The 22,963-nt window shown below is 42.4% G+C and overlaps 1 protein-coding gene across 12 annotated transcripts in view; it reads right to left on the reverse strand.

The window, feature by feature from the left end:
• Positions 1-3,524: 3,524 nt before the first annotated feature.
• The window catches only part of pou2f2b (POU class 2 homeobox 2b), an 82,642-nt gene continuing 63,203 nt past the window's right edge, over positions 3,525-22,963 (reverse strand). For 8 of the 12 annotated variants that reach the window (XM_086311323.1, XM_086311326.1, XM_086311318.1 and 5 more), the window contains 6 exons: positions 22,763-22,911; positions 22,059-22,256; positions 21,723-21,958; positions 20,381-20,449; positions 19,965-20,038; positions 7,727-16,078 (listed from right to left, as the gene is read on the reverse strand). In XM_086311323.1, the coding sequence (XP_086167449.1) occupies positions 15,750-16,078; positions 19,965-20,038; positions 20,381-20,449; positions 21,723-21,958; positions 22,059-22,256; positions 22,763-22,911 (1,055 nt within the window). In that variant the 3' untranslated portion in view covers positions 7,727-15,749. Of the gene's footprint in view, positions 3,686-7,726; positions 16,079-19,964; positions 20,039-20,380; positions 20,450-21,507; positions 21,586-21,722; positions 21,959-22,058; positions 22,257-22,762; positions 22,912-22,963 lie in introns of those variants that run through there. The other 4 variants (XM_086311319.1, XM_086311324.1, XM_086311327.1 and 1 more) reach the window with 4 other exon arrangements.

Consider the following 22,963-nt stretch of genomic DNA (forward strand, 5'->3'; position numbering starts at 1 on the left):
GCAGAGGGCTGGGAGCCTGCCTCGTATGAGAGACTAACACAGAGAGATGGACAACAGATCATGCTCAAATTCACATCTACAGCTAGTTAACCTACCACACATGTTGATGGCTAACCAACTGGACATAGTCGTGGTGGACAAGCAGAGGAAGACAGCCATAGTGACAGCTGTAGCGATACCGAGTGTTAGCAGCATGAGGAAGAAGGAACACAAGAGGCTGGACAAGTATCAAGGGCTGAGAGAAGAGCTCAAGATGTGGAGGTTGAAGGTAACACTGGTCTCAGTGGTGATCGGAGCACTCAGTGTAGTGACCCCCAAGCTATTCGAGTGGCTCCAGCAGATTCCAGGAACAACACCTGAGATCTCTGTCCAGAAGAGCGCAGTCCTAGGAAGAGCAAAGATACTGTGCAGAACCCACAAGCTCCCAGGCCTCCCAGGGAATTTTTTTTAAATATTACTGTTATACTGTTAATGTAAGACATTTGGGGCTTTTACCTGACTCTGTATGCAGCTCTGTGTGTTATATGAGTGTAGGTTTGAACAGGGTCACAAGTGTCTGAGCTGGCTGGAGCATTGATTTGACCATTTTTAAAGATTTTTCTATTTCTCTGGGAGGTTTATTTGGCTTTTTCAGCTTAATGATGGCCTCCTTCACTTGCATCCACATCTTTGGACATATATTGAGAGTTTTAGTGCAAACATCCTTCAACTTGAACACTTGGAATCAACTCCAGATCGTTTGTCTGCTTAATTTATCACGAAATAACAAACTAGCCTGACCTGAAACTCCCAGTCAGCTGTACAGTTAACTTTTGAGTCTCTAAAAGTGGAGACACTAAGTATAAAAATTGTTGAACCCCTTGAATTAAAGCTGAATGTCTGCACTACAATAACATCTTTATTGTTTGATTTAAAATCCCCTCTGATGACATACAGTGACAAAAACTGTAAACATTGTGTCATCATCCAAAGACTAATGGATCTAAGTCTATATAAATGGGTTCTTAATGCTTATAGGCATATTGTGATTGGGTTAGAAACAGCTTTTAAATGAAACAACCTCAAATACACAGTGGAACAGAAAACTCAGCCTTTGAAAACTGCATTTGCAATGAACGATCAGAAACAAAGTTCATGTTCTTTAGATGTATAAATACAATTTCTCAGCTACCTCTAAGAAGTCGACATTTTGGAGCAGAACAAACATTACATATCGAAGCGACAACACAGCAACACAGATCTACCCGAGTCACCCTGGTGATAGGATCACATGCTCACCACCGCCGTCAGTGACTCAACTCGGAGGTGGGTGTCTGAAAGCTGTCACACTTACACACTCCAGCATCCTACCTAATCATCCACCTACTGTGCCACACAGCAGGGGAGAGCAGGAGAGAGGAAGAGGGAGACAGACTCAAGGAGAGGAGTTAACAAGAGAGGGAGAGGAATGATGATGAGGAGGAAGAGCTGAACGAGGAAAGAAACACCAAAAGAGTCAGACGAGGAGACAAACACATGCACTTCTGGATGAGGAAACAAGATCGGGGAAGGCCAAATGTATGCAGTGCTGTTTGTCATTTAGCAGCTGCCCCCTGACGCAGCTGAGAGAAAATAAATGGAGGGAGAGATGAGGATGACGTGACTTCTTGTCTCCTCCCCACCTCCCAGTGTGCTGGGTGAGAACTTATCTTCAGGGTGTGGGGACACATGATGAGAGTCTGCAGCCCTCGCCTACATGAGCTCGTCTCACATTAAATAGATCCAGTTTGAGCCGGTGTGCCGAGGATGTTTTTTATTTTTATCGGTTTTACTCAAGGCGGTGGGTTGTTTTGACCCACTTTTTTCATGTGTAACTAATATGGTTTAGATCTGCTACAATTAATCAATTTATTCATCAGCTGATTGATAGCATGCTGGTTCAAGCTGGAAAAAGGAATCACCTGTGGTAAATTGTGATGGCTCTTCCCCCCCAAGCATGTGATGGATGTTAAAATAATCAGCATATGGCTCAGTACTGAAAATACTAATTATCTACAGCATGAAAAATATGGATAATAGAACAATGTGTCCAATGTAAATTGAAGCTTTAACTTGCAACTTTGATAGATTTATTCTCTCCAACTTGTAGCATGTACTCCTGACATCCACAACACAGTAGGTAGTAGAGCCTGAACGATGTATCGTGGGTGCTGAGATATCACTGATATTAGCAATTTGCCAATATCGGTGTTTGTATTTATAACGGCTGATAGTTGAAAACTCACAAAAATAAACTATGTTGTAGAGGTTGATGGTGCATAGCTTGCCCACCAAATGAACATCTACAACTTCCCACTTATGACACATTCCAGATACCTCGGAAATCGGATGCCGTCACTCCCGAGTTAACGCATTCCAGGAAAAGTGAGGAAAACTGGATTTTGTTTTAGTTCTTAGCAAGGTAGAGCCTATCACTAGCAATACAGCATTATACTTCTTTTCTTGCACTTTAATAACACATTCACAGATAGAGCCTGCTCTATATGCAAATGGATTAGTTAGTCACAAATACACAATAGTGGCAGTACAGATTAAAATCTTTACTGCTATTTACACACAGTGGCTAACTCTGGGTACGTTTGTCTGTTTCCACTTCCCTAGCAGTAAATCCAAGTTGAGGGGATGCGCCACAAAAAATTTCTGACTGGGAACTCGGAATTTCTGACTTCCGATTTATCCAGGAGCGCGACTTAATGCAGTAACAGCAGATCTGAGCACAGTGTAAATGAGTAATCCATGACTTGCGCCAGTAAAGCAAGATTGCTTTTAAACTGAATTGTTATATATTCTTATATTATTAAAGGGGAATCATAAATAAATACACAGAACAAATCTGAGTGAAATCTGTTTATGGTATCGGTCTTAAAAATCCTATATCGGTCGCTCGTGATACAACTATTCCAAAAGTACAGAACAACAGAATACCTCTTTTTCAAATCTCATGAACCCATATTTCATCCATTCATCCATTCTCTACTGCTTATATTTTTTTAGGGTCCCAGCTGTCTTAGGGGGCGAGAGGCAGGGTACACCCTGGAAAGGTTACCAGTCTGTCGCAGGGCTAACACATAGGGACAGAGACCACTATTCGCACCCACATTCACACCTGTAGGCAATTTAGAGTTTCCAGTTAACTTATCCCCACTAACTGCATGTCTCTGAACTGTTGGAGAGCGCGGAGTACCCGGAATGAACCCACGCAAACACAGGGAGAACATGCAAACTCTACACAGAAAGACCCCAGCCTGATGGTGGAAATGAACTCAGGACCTTCTTGCTGTGATGCAACACTGCTAACCACCACTTTGCTGCCTCGTATTTCATGTATTAATTTAGTCACAATAAAATGCAGAAAAACATAACAATAAATCAAATGTTTAAAATGTTATTTTTAAAAAAGATTATTTTGAACTTGATGGCAGCAACATGTCTCAAAAAAATCTGTGATGGGGTAAAAAAAAAAGTTGAAAATGTCATCACCCTTGTTCACCCTTTTGGAACATTTTGCATCTTTTTCTTCTTCTTCCTCTTACTTTGGCTGCTCCCTTTAGAGGTCGTCACAGTGGACACTCTGCTCCATCTCACCTCATCTCTACATCCACCTCTGTCACAGCAACCCTCTGCATGTCCTCCATCAGCACATCCACTAGGAAAAGAGCAGTATCGTGGGCATCGTAGAGAGTTTTTCAGAAGTTCACTAATCTGTAGAAACTTCTACAAATTATGGAACAAGTTCAGAATAATGTTAGTCAGTGTAAAATCGTAAAGACATTTAATATCTCATCTAGAGTATATATCATCAAGAGATTCTGAGAATCTGGAAAAATCTCTGTGTGATAGGGACAAGGCTGCATCCAATCAATACTGGATGCCCGCAGTCTTTGGACCCACTGCATTTAAACCCGGCAAACTTTTATGCAGTTATAACAATGGAAATCTGGAATTCTTTTTGGAAAACATGGATGTTGACTCCTCTGGACCGTGGCGTGTAATACACCACCACCACCAGCCTTCAGCGTTGATATAAGACAGGATGGAGCCTGGATTCTCTGTTGCACTAGTTTCTACAGCCATCAAATGTGTTATTTATCAACATAAAAATATTCATCCGTGTATAATGCAAGATAAGGAAAAGTGATGGATTCACTAAGTGAGAAGCACTAACCATCCAGTGTGTTGCATTTGTTATTGCAGCAATGACCTAAAAGTGAAAAAAGTTACAGATAGCGCCTCAAGTGTTTTGAGGCAACTGTTGTTGTGATTTGTTGCCATATAATTTTTTAGTAAATGCGATGGTAAAACACGCTATAGTTTAGCTTTGGTTAATAACTCAAAGGATAAATGAAAATTAACATAAAGCTTTGTAAAAAATTAAACTGCGGTCCTGATGTTTATTTCTAACCTGATGACTTTATAGCCACGAATAATGAGTAAAACTGTCAGGTGAAGCCAGTGGCGTGTCTAGAAAATTTTTGTTGGGGGGGCCAGGTAGGGGCACAGATTTGGAGAAGGGTGGCAGATTTAATTGGCAGATAATGTTTTAAAAAAAAATTCTACCAACCGTTAACCATAATTCAATAACCCTGTAAACCTAATAACCAAATGCACTTTTAACTCTTATTAGAATGAGATTTTAACCACTACGGTGCAAAGTTTTTAGATACTGCGTTGATAAAGTACAAGAGATACAATCAGTGCTTTGTCAGTGTTTACTCAGTATTCAAGGACAGCAATATTTGCATAGTATTTTTACTGACATATAGTGCACATATGTTTTGGGCAAAAACATTTTTGAAAATTAAAATACGAACATTTGTAACAAACAATTGACAAATTAGCCAGTTCCAATGCAAAACTTTATCTGCCTGTTAAAAAAAGAAGATAATCTTCTCACAAACTGGTGTTTGATTTTGAAACAGGAAAAAAGTGGGGAAACAACTGAAAAGACTAACATTTGAATGAAACCTGAAAGCAAGTAAATACTTTCTATGCTGCCTTATGGTAAACTTTGGTAATATTGATAAAGAACAGCACTGGCTGATGATGAAATACAGTCAGCTGGCATGGTGACACTGCCAGTATTAACCTGCAGGGCTGGACTGGGACAAAAAAATTGGGCATTTTTACTACAGACCGACCCACCAGGTAGTAAAGCCATAAAGACTTTGACTGAAAACAAACCCTGTTGTGACAGTGATGTACAGTCTTGTTGGTATATGTATGATTTCTATACATTTTACGTCAGATAAAAACTTTGGTTGTAAGATTTAGATAATTATTTAATAAAAACTAGGTATTTTAAATGAGAATAAGAAAGAAAAGTATTTCTTTGTGCCCCACCTTTCCCTGTTAATGCCCTACCTGGCCCCCTGGCAAAACTTTGCTAGACCCGCCCCTGCACAGTTACCAGCTGTCTGCTACATAAAAAAGGATCCTGGTGTTATTTATCTCTCAGAAACAGTTGATAACTTCAACTCATTCATGTCACCTAAAAGGTAAACCTGTTTCTCCATCACCTGTTCAGCTCTGATGGTTCAGTAAGGACATCTCCTGGTTTCATCTTCATGTTTCCCTCTCACCACATATCTAAACAGACATCATGACCAGCAGCTTTACAGCTGTGGCTCCAGCAAACATCAGCTGATACTAGAAATTAATATTAAATGCATTCTAACAACAGCTGATCAAGCTTAAACGTGCTGCTGTTGTTTAGCGCAACATCTGCTGGTTTCCTCTTTCTGGCGCAAAGTGGGCGATAAACAAGAGAGAAAAGCCGATCAGCTGATCATTGATCAGTTTCATGATTGAAGTAGCAACAGGAGAGGGAGGGGGAGAGAATGAGAGAAGAGGCAGCTGTGCAGCATAAAGACAGAATAAATCCAGCTTTGTGTCTTTTTTCCATTCTAGCTAAAGTCCGGGACAAACTGCGTCTCTTCTCAGCTCAATACGAAACGTGTAATATTTTCTCTGAATGAGGGACCATTCCATTTTTTTAAGGAGCCGTTGGCAACTCTACTAACCTTATGAATAAAATAAAGTTCACTATCAGTAACATCATAGCACCCACCCAGCTGTATAAAAACTCCGTCAAATCTGCAGCTCCATACAGCAATGTTACGACTTAGATTATATCTTATAACTCATAACTCTTATGTTAGCTGCCCTCAGTAGCATACTGTCTGAAATATTCCACAGCTGCAATAATTCTTTAAGTGTTATTTTTTTCCTTGGTATTCTAATTTCACCGAAGTTTACTAAACTCAACAAACTTGATATTACTTACCGGGACATTTATTCTGTCCTCATTTTCTTTCACCGAAAAATTGTTTCCTGCAGTGCCATCTTTCGCGCTTGGCTCTCCTACCTTTGCTAACGTGATGCGCATGGCGCAGAAGCGATGCTGCATTCACTTACACTCGGATATCTGAGCGTCACCGTGAAAACATAATCGGACATTTGATATTTGATTGAATTTTATTGTTTTGCCTTTGGGGTGGCACCTGGGGTGGCCAGTCTGGTTTGGGGGGTGGCCTGTGCCCCCCCAGGCCACCCCGCTGGACACGCCATTGGGTGAAGCTGGCTCTCTACACTCTCTGGTCCATGCTCCAACCCAAAATATACTTTATAAAGGAATAAAAGAACAATAAAACAAAATAAAATTTCAGCCCAAATCAATAAACAGCTCTGTGTGTGTGTTTATGATGTATAGCTGTTTACAGAGCTGTTTATTGAGTGGTTTGACTTGAAATATAACTTAATTGTATTGTGGAAGTAGGAAGAGAAAGGACGTGTGTGACTTTTTAATGATCAAATGTTGTTTAGCTCGTTGAAATATGGAAATACAGTGCGTGATTGGTTAAAGTAAGCATTACTTAGTTCACTGAATGGTTTACAGTTTAGGAGGAAATGACTCTCTGTTTGAACCCCTGCTGTCAATCTTTGTTTAAGATCGGATAACATTCTAGTCCATGCCATATGAGTGAGCCAATTCCTGCAATAAGAATAGCGGTGGCATTCAAAGTGCTGCCCCTCAGCACTCCTAGTAGATAAACGTTTGGTATCAAGTTCAAAATCCTACGTTACCTCATTCTTGAGCTTTTGCATTCACAAGGTTTTCAGAAAACTTGACCTCTGACCTTGAGGTCAAGGTCACTGCGATTTGAACTTGTCCAAGACTTTTAGCAGATGCACCAAATTCTTACGTGTTATCACATTCACAAATTTGCGTGTTTGCGCTGCCATGGTGACGACAATACCCCAGAGCCTTTTATAGCTAAAAACATGAAAAGCTGTAGAAACAGCAGAAAAACACATGGCAAGAAACATTTTTCAGTTTCAAAATCTGGAACTGTCACATAAGTGACTTAACATGGTCACTTTATGGTTAGGAAAACTGATTAATTCATGCAGCTATTTAAAGTATTCACTGATTTTATGTTTGGCACATGTTGTCCTCCATACTGGAGGAGGTCAGCTCATCAGCTGAGGATGGTAAACGGGCCCCTGTTAGGAGAGATATCAAATCTAACAGTGCCCTCCTCTGGATAAATCCCAGCATGACAAGCTGAGGTACAGTTCCTGTTTCGGTGATGAGGTTTCACCAAACCAAGTGAAACCTGTGGTTCAACACAGAAAGAAGAACAGACGAGAGGCAGCCGGGGATCGTCTGTACAGTTTTTGTCTCCTGTTTTATTTGGATAAATGAAACACTTTCAGTTACAAAAATGACTTAAAATGAACAACACTGTACAATGAACAAGCAGTTATTTTTCTTCCTTTTTTTTTGGTTTTCAAGATAAATACAGTAAAAGGCTAACTTGCTACCACAAGGGAGAATAAAGGGGGGCAGACAGAAGGGGAGGGGGGCTGCTCACAGGATGGAAGACACAAAAGGGGGAGGAGTGACAGTCACGCAGCCCTACCCGCAGTAACACACACACACTCAGACACACACACGGACTATTGTGGCAGGGGGAATTAAAGCTACATGTACTGGGAAGTTGGCAAACAGCACGTTACAGTTGACATAACAGGTCATGTGTTGGAGTTCGTTATTCTCCAAAGAACAATCTTTTTGTCTGCCACACCCATCCCACTTTCCAACGACCCAAATCCCACCCAGTCACACACATACACACACAGACAAACACACAGACACACCCACAGGTAGATTCAACAGACTAGGTCGGCCCACCGACCGCTTCCAGCAAAAAAAATCTCAAACTTCCCCTCGTCAGAGTTTTACAGCTCGCTCTTTCTCCCGCTCTCTCTTTTGCACACACACACGCACACACAGGTGTAGACAAACATCCAGGGGTAAAGGTCATACAGGTAGATGTTAGGACCAAACATCGGGGTGAAGCAAATGAAAAGCAGGGGTAGGTGGGTGCAGAGGGAGGGAGGGAGGTGATGGTAGTTAAAGCAGTACTCTGGCAGCACAAGCAGAAAGGACACAAACTTAAGAAGGATCAGAACAGCTACAAAGATACCAAGAGAAACTTCATTATCATCGTCATCATCGTCGTCATCACCGTGATCATCATAATTATGAGAAGCTTAAGATTATTTTTCCAATGACAAATACTTAAAAATATACATTTCATCATCATCATCATCATCTTAATTATTATCATTATTATTATATCCCTTTGGATAGCTGAGGTTAATGCTTCAGACCGGCTCGCTAGGTGACATAAGGATTCAGAGGGGAGACGACAGAAAGGGTGGGATGGAGATCGAGGGAGAGAGAGGTGAAGGATGGAGCGGAGAAGCTTTGTGTAGAAGAGAAGGTCAAGTTAGAGCTCTTTGGTTTTATTCTTTAACATCTGACTTGCTTTGCTGTGTTGCAGGAGAACCTTTGGATTAAAGCTGCATTGTGGAAGAGGGAGAGAGAGAAGGGATGGATGAAGGAGCGGAAGAGCGTGTCTGTGTGGATGAGAGTGGGCAGAGGAAGACGAGCTTTCTTTTGCTCAGCTTGCTGTGTCTCTCACTCTTCAGCAGTTACATCTCTCATGGCTTCGTGCGCAGCGACAAAATTTGACTACTTTCTCACATTTTGAAAGAATAGTCAGACGTTTTAGATGGGAAATGGGCTCATTCGCTTTCTTGCTGATTGTTAGATAAGATGATCGTGACTGTAGGGTAGATCTGAAGCTACAGTCCAGGGTTGTCGGTAGACTGGTGTAGCATAAAGAAAGGAAGCAGCATTCACTTTCTTCTAAGTTCCAGGATGTAATAACTCATGGTGCTATAGGGAGCCTTAGTAATACTTTACGGGTGCGTGCAACAAGGTTCCTTCCTAACATCCACAAGGAGAGCTGGTGTTGAGAAACATGAACAGAAAAGTCACACCGACATAAACCACCATCCTCTCAACTTTACCCTCAGTCACATGCTGGCTCACTGCATTGGCAGTCAGTCATCAAAGCTTCACTCTAAGTGAAGCACTACAGTTTAAATGCACTTTGGTACATCCAGCAGAGAGCAGAAGCGTTAACATTTGCATTAAATTCAATCAGCTATTTTCAGGTTGGTGCAAAATCTAAACCTGTTCATGTGTGGCTTTTTTTTAGCCAGTTTGATCTACCGTGTACAAAGGCTGATCTGACAACAGCACTTCTAGTCTCCACTGTGGGATGCGTGACTGAGAAAAGATTCAGTTCAACACCTCTACAATCCACAGGTTAAAAAAAACAAAACACCAACCCACACCTCTTAAGCTCAGTGGTTAAAATGTTAAAGACTGTATATAAAGATGGGTCTGAAAAGTCAAGCCAGAAGGGAGGGGGAGGGGGGGAGTGCCTTAGACCTGCATTCTTTCTAATGGCCAGCAGGAGGAGACTCTTCCATTTGCAAGAAATAAGTCAAGAGGATTTAGTGCGACTGACAGTTGCTACTATCCGAGGATGCAGCCACCCTCAGTTTCCATTTCTGCCAATGTGACGGCTTGTTTTTGATTAAAAGAAGGCGACAACCAAAATATGAAACTTGAGGCTTCACAGCTGAACTTTACAAGACAATCTTTGGCATCACCATGGCCGCATTGGCTTTATATGCTACTGTAACCTTATCTAACATTCTGCAAGAAAGCGAACATTTCATCCCTCCAGTGTGCAACTGTGTTTAAAAACAAAGAACAACTTCTGTAAAGATTTTATGGAGGAGAATGCCTGACAGTTATTGCAACGTCAGGATTTTTGGGAGCGTGAACATCGCGCTGGGTCACATGGCAGGGCATTGACTTTGGTATCATTCGCTAAGGGGGTATCCCTGCCACAGAGACCTGCACTTTGCACCCGGTCCCTCAAACCCCGAGGTTCGAGAGAGACAGAGAGTAGGGAAAAAAAGATGAAACATCTGAACTCTCAGGAAGAATCCAGATGTTTTGATCATGTGTACATCTCTCCCTCCAACTTCCACTTTCTCAACACACATACACATAAACACACACGTACACACACAGAGTTGTGAAACGTGTTTGGATGCGTCACCTAGCAAGCTCGGGTTCAGCCGTCCCCGTGGCTACCTGCCCTACGGCGCCTCCTGATGCACGTGGACTGATCAGATTGGGCAATAAAGACCCAAAGGCGAAAGAGGGCTAAAGTTGCTCCGAGGCACAAACCTGGAAGCTTTATAAAGTCTATAACAGATCCAGATTTGATGTCAGAAGAGCAGCTTTAAGCCCATAGTGCATGTTTGACAGGGAGGCAGCAGTGAGGGTAGGATGTGAGGAGAGGGCTGTGTTCAAAGCTCAACACAGACAGCGGGGGTGGTTTTCAGGGGGACAAGGCATGTGTGTGTGTGTGTGTGTGTGTGTGTGTGTGTGTGTGTGTGTGTGAGTGTAGACTGGAGCGTAAACCAGTGGGGCCTTTTAACCCTAAACTGCACCAAAACTACAATCCATCCAAGGATTTGGTCCCCTCCCAAATTGTTCCCAAACCTTTTGTCCATAAAGAATAATGACCTTTGACCTCACCGTGCCGCTTCCAGTCAGTACAAGCACACAGTCCACACGTCCCCATACCCCAATACCCACTGGAGCCCCGCGATTTAAAGCATTCATCTATTTGGTTTATCATCAAAGAATATGAGGTATATGATGAACTATCTCTCTTTTACATCCTACAGTGGATGGAGGAAATTTAAAAAGAAGGCAAAAGCACCTTACACAAAAAGTGGAAACGGAAAGAAAAAACAGAAACGGAGACAAAGTGAGACGTTAGAAGACAATTTACAGCTGGGAATTCAAAATCACCCTCTTTCTCCTTTGCCTCCTTCTTTCCTCTCTATCATGTAAAAAACAGCGAAGCCTTGGCCCTAGTTGATCTTCTTCTTTTGTGTTTTTGGTTGTGTAGCTGTAAAGCTTTGTGTGTTCTCCCTGTGGAGAAAAGATAGAGAACAGAGGCAGCATTGTGCCTCAAAGAACACTTCATGCTACAAATCATATTTATCCTTTCCCTGCACCGACGCTGGATTTTAGACCGACTTTTTCTTTTAATTACACCCAGACACAAAGTACGTCCACAAAACCTGCGCCCCTGCAAATCATGAAGCGTCGGTCCGCACAGTGCTACCTCTCACCGCTGCGTGCTTCCCTTCCCCTTTAAGAGGAAAGTCGTCTCGATGAGGAAAGGAAGGGAATATCTTCATATAACCCCCCCTAACAGAACCTGCGTTTGCATTTCTGGTATTATTTGGTTTGAAGACAGAAGAAAGAACCTCAGAAGGGTGTTGAAAAGAAAAACATGACAAATACATCCCCAAAATAGGAAAATGAAAAAACAACTATAGGAATAAATTACCAAATAAATAGCAAAGATAAAGACAAGCAAACAAACCAACTCTACCCTGAATAAATAGTACAATCAAAAGTCTAAATCATGATTAACAAGGAGAAAGAAAAATCCAAAGAGAGATAGTTTAAATTTTTGGTCTAAAATCAAGTTATTATCATCAATGTTTTTTAAGGATCTTTTTTTTTCTCAAAGTCTTTTTTGTAAGCATTTTTTCTTTTTAATACATTAGCGATAAGTAAGCAGTAGAACATAGATCTTTTTTTTCTACAAAATCTATAGAAGCACTAACAGGTACATTCCGTCTAAGAGTCAACGTGGAGGAAAGGATTCACCTTTAAGGTGCGACCACGCCCCTTCTCCCCACATCTAAAGCTTGGTTTGTGAAACGATTCTCGTGTGTCGACTGTCTTTTTCCGGTGCGCATCAAACCAAATATTCTTTGGATACGTTTGCGTCCAACTTGCAACACATCACCTTAACCGAGGCCTTCGCTGTGTGTGTTGTTCTGTATCTGTGAGCGCGTTTCACGCTGCTGTCTTTGGGTTTCGGGATTAGTGACAAGAGATCACTGCTAACCTTTTATTTTTCTCACCGCTTAAATACAGAAAAACACACTCAGACTAACTGAGACCAACACATTTCTCCACCCTTGTGCAGAAAAGGCGGTATCTGTCCCTGCCCACTTTGTGTTTTTGGTTTGGTTCATTTGGTTTGGCATTTTTAAATTTTTTTTAAGGTTTGCTATTCAACTCTTTTCGTTTTTGGCTTATTGTGTTCGTCTTCAGTTTTTTTTTCTGCCGAGACAGTCCGTTTCTTTATCTAATAAAAATCTGGAAGCTAAATTTTCACAGTATTTTTTTCCAACCACCTGATAAAAATCTCTAGCACGACTACAAAAAAAATAGCTCTTGTAGTAAGTAAGCGAGTACGTTATCCCAAATAAGTAATAATAAGCACTAAAGTACAGTACATAAAACGGCATCAAGAGACACAGCAAAGATAAAACAATCGGAACCAACCAACAGAAAAATAAAAACAGATTTTTTTTTTTCCTTTTAAATAAGATTTCAGTTCAGTGAGGTCATTTGCGTTTAGCTCCATCCAGGACCAGAGAGCTGAGCTGGAGAGGGGGGGGCAGAGGAGGGGAGGAGCCGTCTGTTGCTCCTCTAAGTCGCCTCCATCCATGCTACACAGTTTCAGACAGGCTGGCACTGCAGCCCTGACGCTTACAGACAGACACACAGCGATGCTTCGTTTGTTTCATCTCCTGCACCGTGTCATCCTCCCGTCCTCCTCCCTCCAGCCACATTTGGTTTGGGTTCTTTTTGGTTTGCTTCTGTCGCTCCTTGGGTTTTGGGTTTGTTTGGTTTTTATTTGGTTTGGGTTTATTTTTGGTATCCTCTTTAAAAAAAAAAAAAAGCAAAAACAACAAAAAACATGTGACACCTGCTCCCTGCTCACTACAGCGTGTCCCAGCATACCCTTCTTTGTTGTAGTAAAGGATCAGTCCCGTATAAATAAAGAAACCCCCCCTTCCCGAGTTGGGTTTCTTGGACGGGCCGGGTGGAGGGGATTACAGCAGAGGGGAGTGGGGGCTTCTTCCAGTGTTACCCTCCTGTTCTCAGCTCCCCCCGCCCCCCTCATCTCCACCTCTGTCTCTGTATTGTGTTCATGTGTCTTGGCTGCGGCTCTTATAGAAAAGCCCAGCCTTGAAAAAATGCTTTGGTTTCCATTTGAGAATTAATGGCAGTCTGAGGTGGAAAATGAAATGATTGATGGGGTGATGATGGAAACAGACAAATATCAGTAAACATGTCTAGACATACAGGTGTCAGGACGTCTACGCTGATTGACGAGGCAGGAACGAGAGCCAGCTGTGACTAAACTTGGCTTTATTGACTTGTTTAGCCTTCAATCTCAAACGGTGATTCCTGCAAATCTCCAATCACAGCCCCATTTCATACTTTCCAAACGGTCACCACTCTTTACAAACATCATTTTCAGAGTGTGAAGTTTAGCAGGGCGTGTTCATTTAAGCCGTGGAGTCACCGATAATGGGTTATCTTTAAGACCGAGCAAAGAACGGGTCTGATTAAGCACAACAGAAAATGTTTAGGTCTTGATAAGAAAAAATAAAATAAAAAAATTCATTCACTCCTTGAAATGTGCCAACTCTTTATCTTTGAACTATTGGCACTTGGTGAGGGCTGAGATGAGCGTTTTATTATCACTGTAACGTATGTTCCTGCAGAGAAGGTTCACATTAAAAACAAGATGCCATGAAGACAGACACGTCCACGATGAAGATCAAGATCAGGGTTTCCGTCAGCGTATTGCAAGCCCCTCACGGGATCTCTGGGTCCAAACTGAGGGGCAAGTTTTTACTTTACTTATTTAAAGACTAAAGCTGTTGGCTGGGATCTTTTTTTGGGGGGGTTATGTAAACAAGGTTAACCGCGCTCTCCTGCTGGTATAGCCTACATTATTTTATCTTCATGTTAAGAGGAGAGAGAAACGCACTGTGCCTCCCTTTCTCCCGTTTTCTCACCATCGGCACAGAAATAGCAAAAGCCCCACCTACACAGTCCTGCTGTCCTGCCAGTAGGCCGTGCATGACGGCGGGCGAGGAGCCATTGAGCGCCACCTTTAACCGAGTGCCACCTTAAATCCCCAGCTGGACCCGACAGCTTTTTGTTCTCTGTTCTCTGTTCTGGCGGAAACCCTGAAGATGACGATGACAATGACTCACACTCCAAAGCTAACACTACAACAGCATACAAAATAAATACCAGCTAAACCGTTCATAATGGCACTAATAAATAGTTAACAAAAAAAAAAAAGAAAAGAAAAAAATCTTCTCAAAGTGTAAAACATGTCAGGCCTGCTATGAAGTTAAAGTCAAACTATCCTATGCTCTTGCGACCAGAGGTAGGTAAAGAGACTTAAACACACATGAAGATAGAGCAGGGCTGAGAAACATATCATACAATCGTATATGAGCTTTTACACAGCAGATGTTAGAAAATCATTCAAAGTAATCCAACATGCAAACCTATAGGAAACACATGAGCAGACGCAGACATGATGAGTCGATGCAGAATGGATGGGCGTGTGTGTGCATGTGTGCGTGTGTATGTATGTTGTGTGAAAGTAGCAGTAGAGTCCTGGTCCTGGATAGCTTCAGTATTTACACGTCCTTTGAATAAAGCTTTTCTCTCCGTATTTTTGGTTTTTGGTATTTGTGATTTTGGTATGGTTGTCGATTTTTTGGGATTTTCTTTGTTTTTTGTCATTGTGTATTCCTCCTCCGCCTCCTCCTCAGGTAAATTTTTGGTTTAAACGTATCCACCCCACTCCTCTTCCTTCAGACCCGCAGCTTTTCTTATTAATAATAACAACAATAAAAAAAAGAAAGCAAAGTCCTCCTCTTCTTCATTTTTTTTGTCCTTGCGCCATTCCTTTGTCATATAGTAAAGTTTTTCTTTTGTCATTTTTGGTTTATGCACTTCGACGAGCACCTCTACCATCTCTTTGTTAAAGAGTCATCGGTTTGCTTTCCTTCAAAGAGAAAGAGTGGAGAGGTGCCGTGTCGACATCACGTGTTCTTGACAAAAAGGTCCCACGTTGCCTCCTTTCCATCTTTGTTTGTTTTTTTTGGATAGATAAAGATTTTTGGTTTCAATCTTCTCCTTTCTCTCCCTTCTCCCCTCTTTCACCTCTTTCCCTCCATCTCTCCTCTTTCATTCTGTGTATTTTTGGCATCGAAAGACTGGGAGAGAAGGAGAGAGAGAGCCATTGAGGAAAAGAAAAATAACGAAAGAAGAGCACAAGAGAGAGAAAGAGATAGCTTTGGTGTGAAAGGCGAGGTTATAGTATCCTCCTTCCTCCTCCTCTCTGATTGGCCCTTGGAGGGGGTCACTCGATCTTGGCCCCGCCCAGAGAGGGCGGGCTGTGTGCCATTTCGCTGGAGGAGCAGGAAGAGGCGGGGCTGGAGCAGGGAGAGGGGGAGCAGGGTGTGGGGCTGATGCTGCTGGCCGAGGGGAAGGGCGAGGACTGGGAGACTTTGGCTACGGTGGTGCTGACCAGTCCGGCGTTGGGATTCTGGCCAATGTGGAGGAGGGCGGGGTGGTTGAGGAAGAGGGAGGAGGGGATGCCCCCACCTTGACCCCCGGATGCCCCCAGCATCACCTTGCTCCCACCCTCAAGAGTGGAAAGAGGTAGGTGGCCACCACTGGCTGCTAGGGCTGAGGCAGAGAGAGAAAAAAGGTTAATAAAATTGCCCACCGTGGCCAGAGGACACTTTCACAGTATATCAGAATATAAAATCAATACTATATTAAGTTTTGGCTTTTAGTATTTGTCTTTTTTTCTTATTTCTTTTGGGGATTCATCATCTTTAGTTTAGTAACAGTGGTCCTTCTCTCAGGCTTCTTCACCTTCCACTGCTGAACTAAATGACTTCCTGCAGCACAGATCCCACCCTGTATTAGAAAAAAGTGGGAAATTGTTCTTTTCAAAAAAACCTAATGTCAGTCCCCATTTCAACACACTGGCGCGAGATGTAACAGCTTGTTAAAAATAATCGAACATTGTGAAATATCTTCAGCGAGCTAATCTTAGGGGATCAGGTTTGCATCAGTTTAGCTGATCGGAGATCTGTGATTGGCTGTTTCATGCACAGACTGTGCCAAAGATAGAGAGCTGAATTTTAATTACACTCATGTTTATGACTGTTTAGCATAAGGAACACTTTTTTTTTAAAGTGCTCATTTTACGCACATCTGCAGGCTTATTTTATTTTGCGGATTTACTGAAATAGGTTTGCATGCTTTTATAATTTCATGCTGCCTATTTTCACCCTGCTCTGTCGACAGTGAAGCAGCGTTGGTTACGTACATAAATAGCATAGCTGTCTAATAGACCTCACACAAAAACAAAACCAAAGATCAGCGGTCGATTGTGTACTATACAGCAAAACCAAGGATGCTTTTTTGATTGCTCCTTTATTCCCAGTGGGTCACCACAGCAGAGGGACCCACTTAGTTGATCGGGCACAGATCCGAAGCCCTTCCTGACTCAACTCTCCCATTTATCTGTGCTTGGGATTGTAGGAGTAGGACAAGGAGAAGTGAACTAGCAGGTGACCCCCTGAGGCTGGGCTTGGATGCCAAACAAATGTATTAATTTCACGACACTGTGGCAAAACCTGCAGCTTCGATGGAAGCATTAACTGCCTGTACAACTTCTAATGTTTGTTCTTTGGGAAAAGAAACATTTGTAAATACGGCCTTCTCCTAGAGTTATGCAGTAAAGAGTAAAAGAGAAGCAGAAAGACTGTAGCATTAGCCCTGTTAGTAATTATATTGTGATTTGTCTATTGCTGTAGCATCATCTTCTTCTTTCCATTAGGGGTCGCCACAGTGGATCATCTGCCCCAACCTCATCCTGTCATTAGCATCCTCCTCTGTCACACCAGCCCTCTGCATCTCCGCCTTCATTACATTCATACTTCTCTGTGGTCTTCCCTTTTTTCTCCTACCTGGCAGCTCCATCTCCAACATCCCTTTTCAAATATATTCACTATCCCTCCTCTGCAAACCATCTCAGCCTTGCCTCTCGGACTACATCTCCATCACTCCCAATAAATATCTGAGTATCTTCAGCTCTGCCTCCTGTTTTTTTTGTGTCACCGTCTCTGTACATCATAGCAGGTCTCACTGCCATCTTCTTCTATTGTGGTTTCAAAAAAGGTAATGGAGTAAGTAATAAAAGTTCAGTTCTTCGCCCCTGCATATGAAACATTTTAGAGTTGCAGAAGCAGCTGAGCGAGAAAGTAAAATCAAGTCACCGTGTCTCATATGCTAGATCTATCTATCTATTCTACATTCTGTCAATGTTCTATGTAAATACATTTCTAAAGGTGCTGCTGACATGAAATTATCACCAGATGTCACTAACAACCCATCTAACCAACTAAAATCCATCTGTAATTAGAAAGTAATCTAGTTTAGTCCCAGCTGGTGGCCTATAAAAAGATCTCGTACAATAAACATCTCATGATGGGTAAAACTAATGAGCGCCTTCAAGCCCTTCGCAACTTTATTGTTGCAGACATAGTGATGGCATTACAGAAGAAATTCTAATCTACTCAAGCTACCTGCGAGCATCTTTTGGAGTGAAAAGAATTATCAGAAGAGTTATCCAAGAGCCAAGGACCTTGAATCAGCAGGTGCCACACAGGACTTCATTGCTGAAGAAAAAGCATGCTGAAGATCATTTAGGGTTTGCTGAATAACATGGAGACCAATCATCTGAAAGCCACTGAAAATCTATGAAATGACTAAAGCTCAGAGACTGTTTGTGTGGAAGAACGGGGCAAAATCACACCTGAGCAACGCACGCAGCTAGTTTCTCCATACATGAGGCGTTTTTAGGCTGTCATTGCCAATAAAGCCTTTTGTACAAAGTATTAAATACATTTCAGTAATACTGTTACCCTGTGTCATTTACCATCACTACACATAACTTATGGACATCTGTGTTTTTTGTTTTGCATGTGTGGACTGGATGGGTTGTTACTGACATCTGGTGAGAATTTCATGCCAATAGCACCTTTAGAAATATATTTATTTGGAACATTGATAAGAAGGTTTATTCCTACCGTTGGCTCTGTATGATCATCGAAAGCAGTTATATTTAATATTATCTTGGCTCTGTGTTGTTTACCGCAAGCGCTCCAAGAGAAATGTGTGGCCTTAAAGGGAGAGGTAATAAAACCGCTTTTTCCAAGACGGTGGGTGAACAGTAGGGCTGCACTGAGGCCCAAAATAAGGTACATTTATGCTGATTATTTTTAACTGTAAATTATGCAAAGCTACTCAAGTGGAGTCCGAGAATAAAAGCAAGGGGAAATAAACATAATAGGCCCCCTTTAAAGGAAAGAGGAAGACTAAAAGTATAATATGGGCACTTTAACAGAAGTATTTGGCTACCGGACAGCTCTAAAGTGGAGAATGTCTTATGTGTTGACTGATTTACAGCCTGTTAAGAACAATTATGGTGGTTTTTTTGCTTTTCGGTGATAACGTTTGGTTTTCAGTGATGTTTTAAGATTAAAATCCCCTGTTGACTTTAGATACTCTGACAACAATCCATAAGTCCTCTGCCTGCTATTTGAATTACCGATATAAAAAGAACTTCACCTAAACTGAAAGATGACTTATGACGAACTTCCCAAACAGACTGCCTCGAAAAGATTTCTTCTGAGGTTTTCCCTCAAACTCTCAACATATTTTTGATGATTAGATAAAAAGATGAAAAGGATGCGTGAGACAGCACGAAGACAGAAACAAGCCCACACATTAACGTAAACCACCACCGTCACTTACACACAGACACTTGATGGGATGGGTTCATGCATGTAGATGATAATGTATGACAAATAAGTTTATTCCTCTTCTCTGCAGCTCTCTCAACTGTGGATGAACACACTTGTTTGCCCATTCATCCGTGTCTCCAGTCGGTAATCAGCGTGTGCGACCTGATTCACCCACCATGTATTAACTGTATTACTCATCCTCACACTTCTCTTTTTACTGCAGCTCCCTCCCCCTTCACGCTGTCACCCCACAAAGCGAGGTTAAAAACTAGCTCTGCTAAACTGACGTTAGCTGGGACTCTTCCCTGGTCACTCTTGTGGGACACAAAAGTTTTTTTGTGGCTATTTTTGTCTTGTTCTTGAGTGTAGGAAGGTTTATGTAGGGGTCCTGAAGAGTGTGCATTTGAGTTTTAACATTTATGTGTGTAGGTGTGTTTGAGAGGACGACTTCTCTAACAGTTTTAGAGGAGGAAGATGCACCGCCTTTCTGCTGAAGATGGGTTTTTTTTATGTATTCTCTGACCCTGAGACTGCTCAAGAAATGAAATAATACTGCACACCACCTCACCTCCACCTCAGCTTTGACCTTTTAATTATATTCTGTTTATGAGAGGGGCTGAAGGCAGGCTTTGTACCTCTTTTTTGTTATTCTCTCTCCTATTTTCCTTTCAATGTCTCTCTCTCTCTCTCTCTCTCTCTCTCTCTCTCTCACACACACACACACACACACACACACACACACACACACACACCTTGGATAGTGGCCAGGGGATTGTTACCGAGGAGGGCTTGATTCATCCCTGTGTTAACTCCCATCACAGTGTTCCTGTTGTGACACGCGCGCGCACACGCACCAAGCACGACACATGTGCAAGCAGACACACAAACAGAGACAGGCAGAGGAGAAAAGGTGAGGGAGGGGAGGAAAAAGCAGGTTTAGTGGCAAGGACAGGCAGAAGGCAAATTCATCTCAGCACGTATAAAGAGCAGAAGTTTGCTGACTGTTGGCTGCACAAATGCAAACGAGGTTCGAAATGCAGAAAGAAACAGAGCAACCTAATGAAGTATTATTCATCTTAACACAGAATTCACATGAAATAATGAAGAAACACATCTGAACTGTCTAAAGTGTGTAATGTGTGTGTGTGTGTGCTTCAGTCGTATTCACCTCAGGTTTGCAGCAAAATCGGTGATGTAGTTAGACACGTCACCATTCTTTTTACCCATTCGCCATAAGCTGTGAACACAAAAATCACACACACACACACACACACACACACACACACACACACACACACACACACACACACACACACACACACACACACACACACACACACAGAGTTAGCATGCACTGCTGCACAGGGGAAGCAGTGGCATCCAGCGGCATGCTGGGATATCAGTTAATGCTTATGTGCTCAGTCACTGTTTGTGTGTTTGTGTGTACAGTAAAAAGCATTTAACTACAAATTGCAGCTGAACCGAGCGTGGAGCAGTGCAGTATTGATTGTGAGCAGTGTTTGTGGAAATGTGTGGCCGTATGCAGTTGCGTTTTCAGACTGCAGATCAAGATAAATGATTAAAACCGATGATTCACCTCTGACTTCATGTTGCTGGTGGGTAAGGTTAATGTTCAACCACGCACATAGATTGGTTTTAAATATTAATCCTTTGCATTTTATAATATTACTCATATTAAATGACTAATTAGTATTCGGGTTAATGATACAAGTATATGTAAACGTAATCCGTGTGAGATAAATATTTAGGCTTCAGGTGGCTCTAAATTTTCAGTCTAAGACCTTCTTTTTTGTCTACTTATGACTCAACATAGCGTCAGTGAGCACAATACACTTAACCTGATCATCTCAGGCTCATCAGCCCTATTCACTTTCTGTTTAACTATTTTGTTTATGAGAGGCAATCAGAAGAAAACTGGCCTAAAGGGAGATAAACTGAGGAGCTGCACAGGGAGCTGGTATAAGATAATTCAGGCTTATTATGAATTATTATGCAGAGCTAGTCTAGAGGGATATGGAGCTAAAAAGGAGCACAGCAGTTCCCCTTTTTTTCCTACACATATTTTTTGATGTATATTTTCTGATACTTCTGCTGACAGTGGAGGCGAATTAATCTTTTTTAAATGTGCTTGTCACAGCTTTGAATTGAGTTATGTCCAAAATATTATATTTCCTGTTTGCAAAGTTTATTTTCTTCACAAGCACAAAACGGGTGTTGCCAATAAAAACTGGAACGTTTCTTTTTCTGCACTGAATTGCTGCTTTTAATTTTCCAACACTGCTAGCACCAGAGATGACGCTCCACGTTCAGGATCCACAGCAGTCAGTCGTCAAACTCAGAGAGGTATCAAATCTGTCAAAGACAGAACAACAGCTACGCCACATATGTCTCTCTGTCACTATCGTCAAACCTGCATTTATTTGGGTGAAAGCTGCGGTGGTAAGAGGTGCTCTGAGGTGCTTTGCTGTGAAGGCCTCGTGGCCTCTTACCCTGTGTTAAGGTTGAGTGTGCTGTGGCTGGGGGTGGCCGGGCTGGCTGTGCTGCGGGGAGGAATAGGTGGAGGAGGTGGAGTTGCCGGGGAGGGAGTGGAGCTGAGTGGGGTGTGGGTTAAGCTGAGAGAGGGGTGGGTGGAGGTGAGGCTGGAAGTCAGAGGGCAGACGGAGGACAAGGTGGTCACCGATGTGCTGCTGAGACTCGTCACGGCCTGTGACATCTGGCTGGACATCTGTCAGAGAGGAAAAAGAGGACAGCGGCGTGTTTATTACCGACGACTTCGATAAAAATACTTTTGGGAAAGTTGCTGCAATGCGTTCGACTAGGCGTACCATGTGAGGGCTGTAGCAGGGTGGCTTGTGCGCTGGTGGGGCTGTGGGGGGCTGGTTGGGCAGAGGAGGAGTGGCACTGCTCGGGTTGATGCGCTTCTCTTTTTGCCTGCGGTTGCAGAACCAGACCCGGATCACCTCCTTCTCCATGTTGAGTTGCTCGGCGATCAGCAGGATCTCCTCTGAGGTAGGCTTCTGGTTCTGCAGAAGGCGGCATGATGGAAAATATTAACAACGGCAAGACGTGAAGAATTTTCACAACCACAAAGAATGAAAATCTGAAAATTACAGAAAATAAAAGGCTGTGTACACAAATTACTTTACTGTCAGGTGTCTAATGAAGCTGAAGGCTTCATTTGTCAATGTGTTTGTTACAAGTGCTGTGAGGCTGACAACAAAACCATACACAGTGGTGACAGGAAACCACAAACATCTTTATTTGTACTTAAAAACACTTTAAGAGGGGCGAAGCCAGCTACTGTCAGATCAGTCTGCCTCGGTGGATCTTGCATTTGGGGCAAGATTAAGTATTATTAAGTAAGTATTTCGGTGACTTTTTTAATATTTTAAAATCCACATTTAGTTGTTTTGTTTTTTTTGGTGTATAACCTATGAGCAACACCAACATAAAAGGGATAAAGATAATAGAATCCTGTGTAATACAGAAAAAAAGACAGTCACTGTAATAATAAGTTGACTCATCTTACCGTCATGAAAGCGCGCTCCAGGGCCACACGTACATTCGTCTCGATGCTGGTTCTCTTCTTTCTGCGGCGCGAGGGAACGCCGTCGAAGCCCAGAGAGGGTGAGGACAGGGAGCTGGGGCTGGGCAGGGTGCTGTCTATGGACATGGTCTCTGAAGGGCAAATTCACCAGCACGTTCACACAAGCTTAACGTTCAACTGACA

This window comes from Aulonocara sp. 'chitande type north' Nkhata Bay, linkage group LG11 (assembly GCF_057382095.1).
Source record: "Aulonocara sp. 'chitande type north' Nkhata Bay isolate Kocher_YH1m ecotype deep benthic linkage group LG11, A_spYH_male_GT1.1, whole genome shotgun sequence".
Taxonomy (NCBI): domain Eukaryota; kingdom Metazoa; phylum Chordata; class Actinopteri; order Cichliformes; family Cichlidae; genus Aulonocara; species Aulonocara sp. 'chitande type north' Nkhata Bay.